General features: G+C 48.9%; 1 protein-coding gene across 1 annotated transcript in view; it reads right to left on the minus strand.

Annotated features, from left to right (window-relative positions):
• Positions 1-12,640: 12,640 nt before the first annotated feature.
• The window catches only part of PGPEP1 (pyroglutamyl-peptidase I), a 36,830-nt gene continuing 33,711 nt past the window's right edge, over positions 12,641-15,759 (minus strand). Inside the window, exon 5 of the mRNA XM_006885881.1 lies at positions 12,641-12,863. Coding sequence (XP_006885943.1) covers positions 12,671-12,863 — 193 coding nt within the window. The 3' untranslated portion in view covers positions 12,641-12,670. The remainder of the gene's footprint in view (positions 12,864-15,759) is intronic.

Here is a 15,759-nt window from a genome sequence, read left to right on the forward strand (position 1 = left end):
GGATATGATGGTCGCAGCAATGGGCTTGAGGGTGTTGGAGATCGTGAGGATGGCACTGGATAGGACAGAATTTAGATCAGTTGTTCATAGGGTTACTATGAGTAATACTTGACTTGACAGGACCTAGCAACATCAGCATCATGATGGATGGAGGAGAGATTGAGATTGTTAACAATTTCAACTTGCTTGGCTCCACAAGCAACACTCTCGGCACCAGCAGTCAGGAAATCAAAAGACTAATTCCACTGAGGAAGTCTGCTGTCGGGGACCTCTCCAGAGTGCTGAAGAGCAATGATGTCAGTCTGGAGATTAAGGTGCACCTGATCCAGGCCATAGTCTTCACAATTACATGCTATACATCAGAGAGCTGGATAATGGCTATGAAGAACTGATGCCTTTGAGTCGTGCTGGAAAAGTGTCTTGAACATACCATGGACCGCCAAGAGAACAAATAGGTCTATTTTGGATAGGGCGAAACTGTGTTTTTTCTTGGAGACAAGGATTTTGAAGCTCTGTCTCACATACTTTGGCCATGTGGCTAGAAGGGACTGGAGAAGAACATCATGCTCAGAAGGGTGGAGGGACAGTGCAGGAGAGGAAGACCCTGGATGAAATGGATTGATACAATAACTAGGACAATGGGATTATGTGTGTTGGAGTTAGTGGCTGGCTCAGGACAGGGCAGGGTTCAGAGCTGTTGTACATATGGTTGCCATAAGTCTCAGGCAACTCAAGGGCACATAACAACAACAACGGTAGTGATACAGTGACTATAACAATGGGCTCGAGTAGCACAGCAGTGGTTAGGACGGCAGAAGAGCAAGCAGTGTTTTGTTCTATTGTCCACAAGTTAGGTTCCATTTAACACTTGGAACAACAAATAACTCCATGCTTAACTTGGAAGAACTCCCTAACTGTTTCCATTCATTTCATTGTATTTCAAAATAGTTCGAGCAAACATATATTATCAATAATAATAAACTCATGCATCGAGCTGAAAAAAATTCACAAAAGAGTTAAAACCCTGCATAACACCCTCCCTGTATGGTGCTTTCCAAGCTCCCAGGAAACTTCTAGAGCAAGTTGGCATTTAATCTTTCTCATTCATATTTTTATGCTTTTACTATCTATATTTCTGGGAAGTCAGAGATGACGAGGCTGGCACAGGACAGGACAAAGTTCAGCTCGGTTGTTCACGGGGTCCCTATGAGTGTCATACTCAACTCAATGGCACTTAGCAACTATAAGGAGTGATCCAAAAGATGTGTTGCATTGGAGAAATCTGCTGTCAAGGACCTCTCCAAAGTTCTAAAGGGCAAGCATGTCAGTTGAAGGACCAAAGTACACCTGATCCAATCCATGGTATTTTCAATTGCTTCCTGTGCATTTGAAAGTTGGACAATTCAAAGAAGAATTTGATGCCTTTGAATGTGGCGTTGGTGAAGAGTGTTGAATATATGGACTGCCAAGAGAACAAAAAAAAATCTGCTTTGGAAGAAGGGTTACCAGAGTTCTTAGAGGCAAGGGTGGTGAAACTTTATCTCACATGCTTTGGGCATCTTTTTAGGAGGAACCAGTCCTTGCGGAGAGGCATCATGCTAGGAAAGATGGGGGGCCAGAGAAAGAAAGGAAGAGCCCCCCAGGAAATGGACTGAGACAGTGATTACCACAACGGGCTTGAGCAGGACAGGGATTGTGAGGCTGGGGCAGAGGGCAAGACTCAGATCGTTGTTCATCGGGTTGCCGTGAGTTGTTGTTGATTTGACAGTATTTAACAATAACAACAGTGATGATACACAGTGTGGAAATTATTGAACAACATCGTCAATATCACATATTTAATAAAGGCTGGAACAATACATCAACAAGGACTTTCCAGAAATTCAGGCTTGGTTCAGAGGAGGCTTTGAAAGAAAGACATCACTGGTGACATTACATAGCTCTTAACTAAAAGCAGAGAATATCAGAAAAATGTTTACTCATGTTTTATTCAACATGCACAGGAATCTATGTGGGTCACAATAAATTATGGATAGCATCGCAGAGAATGGGAATTCCAAAACACTTAATTGTGCTCATGAGGAAGCTACACACAGACCAAGAAACAGTCATTCAAAAAGAATAAGGGGAGACTAGACATGCAGTGACACAACCTTCTTGTCAAAAGGAAAAAGGATTTGAAGCACTTCCTAAAGAAGATCAAAGGCTATACTGCTCAGTGTGGATCTCAGCATCAAGAAAAGAAATACACTAACAGCTAATAAATGATGAATGGAAGAAATTGAAGTTGCCAAGGATTTAATGTTACTTGGTTGCAGTGGTTCAGAAATGAAATGACAAACTGCCCTGGGCAAATCTGCTAAAGTGCTAAAGAGCAAGGATGTAATTTTAAAGACTAAGGTGTGCCTGACCCAAATCAGGGTATTTTCAGTTGCTTAATATGTATGTCCTTAAACAAAAATGGTAAGGCTTTGCCTCACATACTTGGGAATGTTGCTAGGAAGGGCTAGTCCTTGTAGTCCTTGGAGACGAACATGATGGTGGAGGGCCAACAAAGGATAGGAAGACCCTCAGCCAGGTGGACTGACACGGTGACTGCTGCAATGGGCTCTTGTGTGTCAGGAAGTGTGAGGAAAACCAGGATAGAACAGGGTTCAGATCTTTTGTTCACAGGGTTGCTGTGAGTCATGCTCGATGGCACCTAACAACAACAACAACAACATGTTGTAACATGTGTAAGTTGGACAATGAGTAAGGAAGACTGAAGAAAAACTGAGGATTTTGAATGATGGTGTTGGCAAAGCGCACAAAACATCTCATAGACGCCAAAAGAACAAAGCAACCTGTTTTGAGTGAAGCACAAGCAGAGTGCTCCTTCGAGGCTGAAGGAAGTTGAGGTGTTGTTGTCTCACATTCTTTGGAGTGTTATCAAGAGAGGCCAGCCAGTTCCTGGGGAAGGACAGCACACTTGGAAAAAGAGAGGGTCAGCGGAAGTGGGGAAGACCTCAGGCATGGACCGATGCAGTGGGTTTAAGCTCAGCTGAGTTGATGGGGTGTATAAAGCGAGCAGAGAGAGGGCAGAGAGAGCTTCGTTCCGATGGATGTTGGGTTGCTACATGTCAGTGAGGACTCAATGCCACGTATCTACAACAGGCATACTTTGGAGTTCTGGGGTGGCACACATGGTTACACTCTTGGCTACTAACTGCGAGAATGGTGGTTGGAATCTACCCAGAAGCACATCGGAAGAAAGACCTGGTGATCTATGGGGTATAGCTCTATTCTGACATACCCAGGCATGATGTGAATGGGAACTGATTCAACATAACACATAAACAACAAAGCAGGAGGGGTTTCTTGTGTGGTGTAAATGATAAATAGTAACAAAAATAGTCTGATAGTTCAGCTGAACTTTGGAGGGGCAAATCCATCCAGAGGTTCCCTCGAAGAAAGGCCTGGTGAACTGGTAAACCAGCCCTTGCGAAGCCTCTGGAGAACAGGTCTAGCCTGACATATGTGGCAAGGTGAGCTGGCGTCCATGGGGAGGCAACCAGACTGCTCTCAATTGGTGATGTCTGGCAGTTTGACACCGTAAGGAGCACAATGTATTGAGATAGACAGTGGTGGCTCTTTCGTGCGGCCAGGGGCAGCTTTTCATGTGCCAGCCAGTCAGGGCTGTGGCCCTGCACCTTCTTGGACGCTCTCGAGACCTCACTTCCGGCCCATTCTGGCCTCTGCCTGGTGCTCCCCCCTTTAGCACGCAGGAGGCAGGTTAGGGGCAGCTGAGCATGAGTCAGCAGGGCTGGGCTGCGGGTGTCGGAAGTGGCTGGCTTGGCCCCAGCTGTGCGGGTTCCTGTGGGGGCCACTGGGGCAGGAAATGGGTCAGCTGAGGCGGCAGGCGCCCAGGCCACGTGCTTGCTGCCCGGAAATCTCAGGCGGGGTGACCCCAGGGTTTCCCCTTGTCCCTCTTCTTTGCCCCAGGTTGCACGCATGCATGCTCACTCACTTGAAAACATGAACCACCAACCCAACCAAACCCTCTGGCTTTCAGGTCAATTCACGGTGACCTCCTGTGTTACAGTGGGGAACTGCTTATTAGGGTTCTCTTGGCTGAAATCTTACAGGCACAGATTGCCAGGCCTCTCTCATGGCACAAGTGTGTAGATTTGAATGGCCAGCCTCCAGGTTAATCACTGAAGACAAACAGAATGAGCCACCCAGGTACATAAGTACAGGAAGGACAGTGCATTTATTGGGTGTCTGCTTGATGTCAAGCCCTGCCAGGCCCAGGGCATGGCAGTCTGGAGCTGAACCATTCTATTCAGAACTGACTGATGCCAGGTGCCAGGGGAAGAACCCAGTGTCCCAGACCCTCATCTTCGGAGCCTGAAGAAGAAAACACCTGAGGTATTTCCATATTCTATTCTCTCTGCTCTCTTTCTCCTTCTCTGTCTCTGTTTCAGTGTCTTTCATTGGCTCTGCTTTCCCCACACCCTCATCCCATCCCCATCTTCTCTGAACTGGCTCAGGGGCCACCCTGAGTCGAGCCCTCTACCCTTCCACCTTTCCCTTCAAGTCCAAACATGCCTGGACAAGTCTGGACACTCCCAGCAGAAGCCACTGATTTGCAGGAACCAAGTTGCCAAGACAGGAAGATGAGGGGAGGGTGCTAAGAGGGGATAGGGGCAAGGGTTGGGCTTGCTATTTCCTGCTCTGGGACTTTGCCCCTAAAACTCCTCCCCTCCCCCCTCACACTCAACAGTGTCCCAGCTTGTCAGCATCTTTTTCCAAACTTTGGGTTTTGAGGGGGTTTTGAGGGTTGTATAGGAGTTCTTCAGGTGACAATAAGGGCTTCCAGTTAGAGAAGATGAGAGGTCCTAAGTACAGAGGTAGTGAGATAGCCTTCACTCATTGAACATGGAGCAAAACTCACCCTTGTGGCTCATCTTATAGCCAAACAATAGCCAGACTTACAAACAGGTGAACAATAACACCAAGGAGACAATCACATCATAGAATAATCAAGCACCCAAGAGCAAAAGGGCACCATTTGCCCAGAGATATGCCTTAGAAGGCAAGGAGGGATAGAAGGATTAATGGAAATGAGAATCAGAGGAAGGGAATGGGAAGAGTGCCGTTACATTGTAGCTACTTTAATATCAGAAAATAAAAAGTGTATGCATGGCTGAATGGCAATATAATTAGCTTTGTAAACTTTCACGCCAGTCATAATAAAAAAGCAAGTGAATGAGATTGCAGGGACGAAGCAGCAGGGCTCAAATGTCCAAACGAGGAGCTTGGCTTTCTCCTGTGTTATACCGATCAATAGGGAGCCATCAGGGAGCACTGGCAGCATAGTGGCAAGAAGCTGCCCTGCAAGTCCAGAGACACATGGTTCAAATCCACCAGATGCTCTGCTGGAGAAGGAGGAGTGGCAATCCCCTCTACCAGTCAGATCCGATTTGACAGTACACACACAAAAGTTCTTAAAAATAAAACAAAAATAGGGAGCCATCGAGGGCATCACAGCCTCTAACAGACCCTACTCCTTCCTACCCTCAGCAGCCTGTTTCCCACTGTCCTTGTGACTTTCTGTCCAGACTGGGAGCTGCAGGGTCCCTGGTGCATTCCTAGCCCAGCGACCAATCAGTTCAAAATATGCACTTGATATGGCACCAGTGGAGTCCAAAGAGTGAGGGGGCACCAAGGCTGGAGCAGTGAAGAGCAGGGAAAAGACTTGCACAGAGAGCCTGGCGTCCCCAGGGTTTTACACTCCAGGGGCTCTGCCGCCCCCTGCTGGCCTCCAGTCGCCCTGTATCAACTGCACTTGTGTTTGCTACCAGGTGGAGTTCTCGGCACCAGGAGACCCTGGACTGACCTTCTTGCCCTGGTGGGGTCCCACATAACTTGAAGATTATCACCCAAATGGAAACCAGAGAAGGCACGTGGGCATCCAGGAGGGCTGTCTGGAGAAGAAAACGATAACAATAGCATTTAGAAGTTGGACTTGATGAAGAATGTGGCATCAAGATTGAAGGAAGATGCATCACCAATCTGCATTATGCAGATGACACAATCTTATGGGAAATACTTTCTACAAAAGAGCAAAGGCTATGTATAGCCTTCAGCATGAATTACATCTCAACATCAAGAAAACAAAAATCCACGCCAGTGGGCCAAAAGGCAACATCATGATCGATGAGAAAAGACAGAAATTGTCAATTATTTAATTGTACTTGGACCCACAATCAACACCTTGGTATCAGCAATCAAGAAATCAAAAGACCTATTGCATTGAGAACGTCGATGGTCAGGGACCTCTCCAAAGTCCTGAAGAACAAGGATCTCTGTTTAAAGACTAAGGTGCACCTAATCCAAACCATGGTCTTTTCATTTACTTGCTATGCATCTAAAAGTTGGACAGTGAGTAAAGATGGCAGAAGAATTGATGCCTTTGAGTTGTAGTGCTGGAGAAGAGTACAAAATACCCATGAACTGCCAAGGATGTTTTGGAGAGGATGCAGCCAGCCTGCTCTTTAAAAGGCAAGGATGGTGAAACTTCATCTGACATACTTTGGGGCAGAGTAAGTAGGAGCCAATCCTTGGAAAAAGGACATCTTGCTCAGAAGAGGAAGGTCAGCGAAGGAAGGGAAGACTCTCAACAAGTCAACTCCGTGACTGTAACAATGGGCGTAAGTTCGGGCAGAGATGATGAGGATGGTGCAAGATAGGGCAGGGTTTAGATCTATCATTCATAGGGTCGCTGAGTCCTGGTAGACTCAACGACGCCTAACAACATGTGGCAGGTAAAGGAGCCTTGGTGGCATAAAGCACAATGTGGCAGGCTGTTGACAGCAAAGTTAGGGCTTGAATCCAGCAGGCGCTCTGCAGGAGGAAGACAGGCAGTCTCTCCCACAGATTTACAGCCTGAGAAAGCCGATGGAGGCCAGCGATGAATCCAAATGTGCTTGAAGCAGTGGCTTTTGCTTGGGTATGTGCCAGCCACAAAGGCAGCATTTCTCAAATTCTCAAAACAGCCCCATGAGGGATGGGGAAACTGAGGCACAAAACAGCACAGCCCCAGAACACCCCGGGGGCAGGCCCTGTGCTGTCCCCTCACCTCTTCATGAGGCATTTACCACCTTTCCTTGTCCTCTCTCCATCTCTCTACTCCTGCCTCTTCTTCCAGCTCACAACTTGTCTAACTTTTCAGGAGCAGTTAGGGCTGGGGTGGGGTAGGGTACTCTTCCATGGTTAGGGCAGCCAAGGGGAAATAGGAGGTCTGACTGGGCCAAAGGGAGACTGCAGTGGGGCTCCCTCATCTAAAAAGGGCTCATGGTATTATACCTCTTGTTTCACTTGACTGAAGCCGCTACCCCAGGCTGAGATCCTTACACCTCCACCCCAGGGACAACATATCACCTGTGAATGAGACAATTCAACCAGCAGGGGACAGATCAATGGCGTAAAGACCTCAGGTTCCAGGGAACTTGGAGGAGGCCCCCACAAAACTTTGTTGTTCTCATGATAAAATATCTTTGCCTGAAGGCCTTTTGAAGATTTGGTCTGACAAAGCCAGATAGCCCTAAAACATCTTGATCCCCAACTCCTCTACCTCAGAGGTCTGGTGGCCTAGTAAATAGAGTGTTGCCCTGCCAACCTAAAGGTAGGTGGTTCGAATCTACGAGGTACTCTGAGGAAGAAAGATGGACTATCTTCTCCCATGTGACTGCCGCCACTGAAAACCTGGACAGTGAGCTATCAGTCTCTCCCCACACGACAGCAATGAGGCTTTGAGCGCCACATCTCCTACAACTGAGGCCACCCACAACGCATAACTGGGTCCTTGTTCAAATCCTGACCAATTCTCTCTCACTGCGATGACCGGCTTCCTCTGGCCGAGCCTCAAATTTCTCCATCTGTAGAAGATGGTTAGGGTAGCAAGTCCCAGAACCCACTTGCTGTGATTCAGGGTAAGTTACTACACTTCTCTGTTCTGAGAGAGCACATGCAGGACAGGCTTTCTATCCTCATTATTCTCAGATTCCATCTCAGTGGAACCTGGTGGCTGAGAGGTAGAATTCTTGCCTTCCATGCAGGAGACCCAGTTCCAGTCCCAACTATTTGTCAGCGAAGGCTCAGGCAGTGCTGATTGCTGGACAGGCTCCAGCAGAACTTTCAGACTGAGATGCACTAGGAAGGAAGGCCTGGCAACAGACATCTGAAAATCAGTGAAAACCCTATTGGGGTCATGATGGTTGGACTACGACCCACCACAGAGGTGGCAGAGGATCACGGTGTTCGGTTGCATTGTGCATGGAGTAGCCGTGAGACAGGGGTCCAGGTGACAGGAGTCGCTAACAGGGGACTCGCTCTGCAGCCAGTGCTCCAGACTGAGGACCACAACCCTGGCCCCACAGGCTCCCCAAACTCACCCAAAGACACACAAGCAGGACAACATTTCCACTGTTTTATTTGCTTTCTGGGGTGTCAAGTTCAGGTTCCTCCAGAGTCCCCAGCAAAGTCTGGCTGCCCCACCCCCACCTCCTCAGCATCCCAGACACAGGGTTCCGGAAAAGGCACTGCCGGCTCTATGGGGTCAGGGAGACACTATGCCCCTGCGGAGGGTCAGCCCCGCCTGTGGGGACAGGGAACACAGTCACTTTCAGCAAGAAGGGTTTTTCCCTAGAGAAGAAATAGGGCAAGATAAACACCTGAGATGTGTGGGGAGCCCCAGAAACACATTTGGGGGGCTGCTTGGGTGGGTGTAAAGTGAACCCCGCTTTCCTTGATCCCTATGTGGTCTCTTAACGATCCAGCCTAGCTGGGGACCTCAGGGCCTTGGAGAGCAGAGAATTCAACTCACAACCAGCTCTTTGTGGGAGGGTCCTGAGACAGAGTTGAGGGGACACAAAAAAGCTGGGCTCCTCCTTCTCATCCCATGTGTCGCTAAGGGGCAGGCACTTCTGTGGGTCTCTGGGTGGCTGGGGGGAAGCGAGGGTGAGGAGAGAGGGGAGGAGTGGAGGGCAGCTCAAGCCCCCTGCCCCCATATGTTCCATTTGTGACAACTGTCCCAGTCACAGGGACAGGTTTCCAGGCAGCTGAGCTCTGGGTCCAGCTAGGAATTCACTTTCAAGACATGGACATCACAAACTCTCAGCCTGGAGCTGCCATCCTGCCTGGGGTCCCTCCCTGAAAACAGCCAGGGGCTCCTCCCCAGCCACAGCCCGGGACGTCTGAGGCACTTGTGCACCTGGAGAAGGGAAATGGGATAAGGGAGGGAAAACAGAGCCCTTTCCCCATGGAATTCCGGGCCAAGCCGCCCTCTGCCCTCAGCCTGTGGGACCCCGACAGCGCTCCAGCGCCCCCTGCAGTCCCAGCGCGGTGGCCAGACTCAGAAAGAATAGGGCTTTGTCCTGCTGTCCAGGAAGGGGGCTTCCGAGTTCAGACACTCTCAGGGGTGGGGAGGTCAAAGGTCACCAGTCTAGACAGTGGCAGGCAAAAAGAGGCTGGGGATGGGGGTCGGATTTGCAGGAGCAGTGTCCCCTCACCCCATTAACCCCTTCAAGGACTCTGGCAAGTGTGTGTACACACCAGCTGGGCTCCTGCTTCCTGGCCAAAACTAACAAAAAAGCATCTCAAATGTCCTTTGCCAGTAATCCTCCCACCCTCAAGTGGGCCCTTCCTGTTCTAGAAGCTTCCATGGATGGAAGACAAAGAGGAGGGCAGGGGATTCCCTTTCTTGCTGAAGCTACTGCAACAGCCATTTCCCTGCGGATCCAGAATTCCTGATTTGTGTCCCCCGCTCCCTCATTCCCTTGCCTCGGCTGCCTGGGCCAGATGGTACCAAGCTCAGTCCACCAACCTCAATTCCAGCTGCTTGCTTTCTTCCCACCCAGCCATATTTGGTTTTCAAGCTACATACTCACTCCTCGTCACTGACCTTCTGTTTGGTGGGCTGAGGAATGGAGAGAAGATGAACAGAGAGGTGTAGTGTGAGGAGCCTCTGGTATAAAGGAGGCGCCATTATCTGGCTGGACAGTGGCTGGTGAGCCTGCCAGCATTACCACTGTCCCCAACTGGTACACCGAAGCCCCGACCTCCGCTTCTCAACCAGACACTCCAGCATCACTTCCACCTCTTCCCCGAGCCTTCTCTCAATCACCCTCAGCTTACCGTCCCTCCATTACCACTCACCGCCCTCTTCCTCCTCCACACTTGCCAAGTTCCACCTACTTCCTAAATCCCACTCTTCTGGCCCTGCTCTGTGCTCCTCGTCCAGACTGAGACGTGGACAATGAGAGGGGAGAAGGAGTACCACTCGGTTTGCTCTTCCCACAGGGGGAATTCGAGGCCACGAGCGGACAAATGCAGACTGACAAGTTGTGGGGTGAATGGATAAGTTTGACTAAAAGTAAAAGATTTAAAAAAAAAAGAAAAATGATTAAAACCAGGGAAATAAAAAAAAAAAAGCTGGCAGTGAATGAGTACAATGTTTAATAGTTGTCAGATTAAATGAAAACGAGCCAAATGCTCCATGTAACTGATGAGGACAAGCTTGATGGGGAAACGCTCACCAACTGAAACATACACACACTGATTCACTCCCTCTCTCTTAAACACACACACACACACACACACACACACACACTCTTTCACTCCCTCTTAAACACACACACTGACCCACACACTCACACTCACTCACTCTTACACACACACACTCACACACATTCTCACTCTCTCTCACACACTCACACACTCAACAATGACCAGACAATAAGTTACATCTCAGAGGTGACGGAGCACAGGGTACTCAGAGGATAGCAGACAAATGAACATGACTGGGAACAGGAGATCTGGGCTCCAACAGGCGCCCACCTAAACATGACTCTGGTTACCCCTCAGTCCTCCCTTTGTGCCCCATCTCCTCTTTAGAGCCTCCACAGGTCAGACCCTTGGGGAACAGAGCCAGCCAGACTTTAAAACTGCTCCAAACAAGATCCCTGGGGATCTCCAGGCCTTGAGGACCTCACATCCTGACAGTCACAACTGCTCAGAGGGTAGACAAGTAGATGCGGTGATGTCTCCCATGTTTTGGGGGCAGGAAACGTAGTCTGGGGACATGGAAGGGCATTTCTGGTAGACGGGGCGGAGCCCTCATCATTTCAGGCTGCCACCAGCAACCCACAAACGCCACCCAGCACTAACCTGGAGCCACCGACCTGCGCCTACCTACTGGGCCATGGGAAGCCCAGCACCCAGCAGGCATGTCCAACAGAATGCCAGCAACTCCAACTCCCCGACGAGCAGCACTGCAGCCGATGCGGGAGCAGCCCCAGTGCTGGATGGGAGTGGAAGGTGATGCTTCACGAAACCAAAACCAAACTCTGATTGTTTCACAAACAGCTGGGTGCTGGGGAACACGGCTCTGATGCCAAACAGAGTCAGATTCCGGCACGGGGATACAAAGCCGTATTTCTTCCAAACCCAGGAAAATGTTTACCAAGCGTGTGCCTCAAGACACGGGCCTCGCATGCTTACTCTTCCCGCTACAGGGGGTCAAGGTTGGTGGGGCTGAGCTGCCTGCTGGGGGACAGCACCCTTAGACCGAGCTGGGAAATGCAAAGCCACCAGACAGTGAGATAAAAATTGACTCCTGAGTCCTGGGCAAGTCTCCAAAAAGCACAACAAAAAAAGGCCTGTTCTTCGAGCCGCTTCCCTCCTGCTCAAACTCAGAGCGCACACAAACCTCAGCGGTCTCTGGCCCTGCTCTCCTGGAGCCCCCACAGTGAGGAGCAAGAACCTCGTCCCCAGCACCAGGAGGCGGAAATCCAGGCCGACGGGGAGGCAGTTTTGCAGCTGCTGCAGATATGTCACTATATTTAAAAAAAAAATTTAAGTCACATGCACGTTGAAATGACAAGATCTGCTTTTTTTTCCCCCTGGCGAGCCCACTCTGGAGGTCCCATGGGGGCAGCTTAAGTGTCCACAGGCCACCTGGTCAGATGAGAGCCCCAGGGGCACACACCGGGGCACCCAAGTCAGCCCCCAAACAAAGCCTTCAGTCCAGGCTTAAAGGGTGGGAGACAAAGGTGCTGCACCCCAGGCCAAAGAAAAGACACTTCTGTTGTTGGCTAAAGTTTGAGTTTTAACCAAAGGGAATATAAATTACTCAGTGCTCCAAACTAGCACTATTGTTTTAAGAAAAAGAGATCAAGAAAGAGGAAGAAAAAAAAATCATGTCATGTCCCAGGTGGCCCGTACGGGGGCTGTCCAGGATGCGGAGACATGGATTGAGGAAAGGTTCCTCATTTAAATTTTGGGAAAACCAAGTGCAGATGGAGAGTTCTAGAATCCCTTTACAGGCCAAAAACAAGTAGCCTCTGGCATGAGTTTGACTGTAGATTCACTTGGTTAGGATTTCCTGTGGCATTCAGGGCCTACCTGCCCCTCCCTGGAAAATCAAAAGGAAAAATTCTTCAGCTGTCCCCTTCTTTAAATCAACCGTAATTTTCTCAGAGAAAAGGGGTGGGGGTGGCGTGAATTGGAATGCTTCATCCAAATTAGATTCCCAGCTGCTGGCCTGTCCATTCCTGACCAGACTCCAGAGAGTAGGCATCCCTTTGGGGGGTCCCTGGTGGGATGAGGTCTTGGGAGGTCCGAGTGGCCTTCAGTGTTTGTGGCAACAGCTGATTTTGTCTTCTGACTGCTCCAAGACGTCAAGCATCTCCTCAATGATGGCACGCAGTGCGCGGCCCAGCTGGTCTGCATTGTAGGGCTTGCCCAGCGGTGGCACATGGACGAAGGCAGACCGGCCATGACTCTGGTATAAGGACGTGTAGTAGGTGAAATCACAGAGGTACCTGAGCCAAGGGGCACAAGGGGGCAGGAAAGAGACCAAAACCGGGTTAGAGGCAATATAAGCACGGGCCTGAAGCCACCCAAACCTAGAGGAAGACTGTTAATTCTCAACAGCAAGAACAAAAAGACTATGAGATGAATTACCATAAAAGCTGGGGGGAAAGTGAAAAACTCATAATACCAAATGCTAGTGCCTATATGTAGAAATGGGCAGTTTGCTCTACTGTTGTGGGAACAAAAATTGGCTACTTGCCCTGAGGGAGGCAGTTTGGCAGTCTAGCAAAATTACAAATGTGCAGATTTTATGCCCTCGTATTTCCAGTTTTAAGGTTCTGAAAACAGTTTATATTCAACTGCTAACCTAAAGGCTGTCAGCTGGAAGCCTCAGGTGGCACTTGGGATGTTCCCTTGAAGATTACAGCCAACTTGAAGGAATTCAGACTTGTAGCAGCTAGTGAGTCTTGAGTGACCCTTCAATCTACTGCCTTGAGCTAAGCTGTACACCTTGAACTTTAAAGCTAAACAATCCCCCCAAAGCTGTCTTCATACCAAACAACAATTTACCTTAGTCAGTAAAGAATGTCTGCCTTGAGCACTTTGCTCTTTGAAAGAATTATGTGCATGGGGTCAAACTAACAGCAGCCACTCAGAAGGCTGGATGGGAAGCTTAGGGAGGCAGTGAGGTTATCTTCACGGTCGTGGAGTAATTTAGAAAAGAACAGTCAGAGCAGCTAAACAACTTAGGAATGCAATCCACATCACTGAACTGCACACGAAGAAATCAGTGAGCTGGTGTATGTTTTGCTGTGTTTATTTCCATAAAAAAGAAACTTATATAGACATATAAAAGGTTATGGCCAAAAAAGAAGCAATAAAAAATTTTAATTGATAGCCAAGAGTAACAGCCAGGAGTAATTCTATCCTATAACACATGGGGGTCACTATAAGTGGGAATCGAATCATTAGCAACCAACAACACTTTCAGGTTTTAGACCCTATTTCCCCAGAAATGTCTGCACCTGGGCGTGAGGAAGCATCCACAAAGATGTTCACCAAAGCATTAAGTAAAAAGCAGAGAAACGGGATATCTTAAATGCTGATGAAAAGAGAAGTGGCTGTAAATAGTCTAGCTTATTTTACATGACTGAATACCATGAACTATCTTTACACTAAGTTGACTAGATCCAGAATTTGGCAAACTCACCAAAGCCCAAGTGGGATTCCCACAAGTGAAAACAGAGTGGAAGGGAGCCCTTAGAACCTTGTATACTGTATGGCCTTGTTCATGTAAAAGCAAAGCCAGAGAAGATACAGTCCTCCCTCGGCCAGCACTCCAAGATTTCTACCTACCAACAGGTGAGCAAGAGGGTCTGAGGATTTAAGCCTCTGATTAATGTGCCCACTATGGCCAAGGAGAGAGGGGAGACCTTTTAATAAAGGGTTAGTTGAGAATGTTATCTGTGCAATATTAAAACCAACAGCTTTAAAAAGAGAAAGATGGTCAATTCAGTCATTTATTCAGGCAGTCATTTAAATTCGGTACCTCCAGCTTTTTGGCTGGACAGGAGCAGGGAGTGCTGAGAAGTTGCAGTTCCCGGTGTTGGGAGAGTGGAGACAGAGCAGTAAAACTTTGTGGAGGGTGTTGGGGAGTTTCCCCATGGACAGGATGGATGTTGGAGCTGAGGGCTGTAAGAGGAGTTACCAGAGTCAGGAGAGTTCTAGGCAGAAGGAGTATCATGTGCAAAGCTCCTGCGGGTAGAGTGACCATGGTGGGTGTGTTGGGGACTGGGGAGAGCCTGCTTTGTACTCTGCAATGAGGTAGGAAAGGGGACAGTGGAGGTTGGTAAGGGTGGGGCAGGGTCCCAGATGCACAGAACTCTGTGACTCTCAAGAAAAAAGCCAAACCATTTGCCTTTGAGTGGATTCTGACTCTTGGTGAATCGGCATGTTCAGAGCAGAACTGTGCTCCACAGGGGTTTTGGCAGCAGACTACCAGGCGTTCTCCCAAGGAACCTCTGGGTAGATCTGAGCCACAAATCTTGCGGTTGTTAAGTGCCGTCAAATTGGAATTGACTCACAGCTGTCCCTGCAGGGTTTTCGGAGGCTGTACATCATGTGAGAAGAGACTGCCCATCTTTCTTGCAAGGAGCAGCTGGTACATTCCGACCACCTTCCTTTGGGCTGGCAGCAGAGACGTGAGGGGCAGCTCTCTGTAACTCGAGCTCAGGGAATAACTGCACCAGTCAAGAGGTGGGTGGAGCAGGAAGCTGTGGCTAGCAGGAAGCTGCAGGATGCTTTAAGCATATCCAGGAGAATTTGGTGAATTCCAAGAGATTTAATTTCATAAGAGGCTTGGGCTGCCATGGGATGCAGAAACAGGACCAGGGCAGAGGCCACAAGGGTGGAGGAAAAGAGAATCATGATGAGCTTTGGAAGCAGACACAGGTTCCTTCCACTATCGGAAAGCACAGCATCCTATGAAATCTTCACTGGTTGAAATGATATTGTAAAGTGGAGCTTTGAGTAAACCCATTAGCTGTTAACCGGAAAGGTGAGAACCTACCTGCTACTCCTTCAGAGAAAGATGAGGCAGTCTGCTTCTGTGAAGACTTACGGCCTCGGAAATCCCACCGGCAGCGCTGCTCTGTCCTGCAGGGTGCGCTGGAGTACAGTGGACAGCAGTGGGGAGGGCTCACTTACATGGGCGGAATATCTGAGTGTTCCCGGACCCCAAAAATAACCTACCAAATCACACTATCAAATAATATTCATAGATCCAGTGTAAAAGATTAAAGTTATGGTGGTTTGACACTAGTGCGGTTCCCAGGGGAGGGGCATGGTGACGTCACTCTCACTGCTAGGGTGCATGCTGCCTCTTTATTTTTGTATTTTTTTTAA

This window comes from Elephantulus edwardii, unplaced genomic scaffold, assembly GCF_000299155.1.
Source record: "Elephantulus edwardii isolate Elephantulus edwardi_28Jun2011 unplaced genomic scaffold, EleEdw1.0 scaffold00045, whole genome shotgun sequence".
Taxonomy (NCBI): Eukaryota; Metazoa; Chordata; class Mammalia; order Macroscelidea; family Macroscelididae; genus Elephantulus; species Elephantulus edwardii.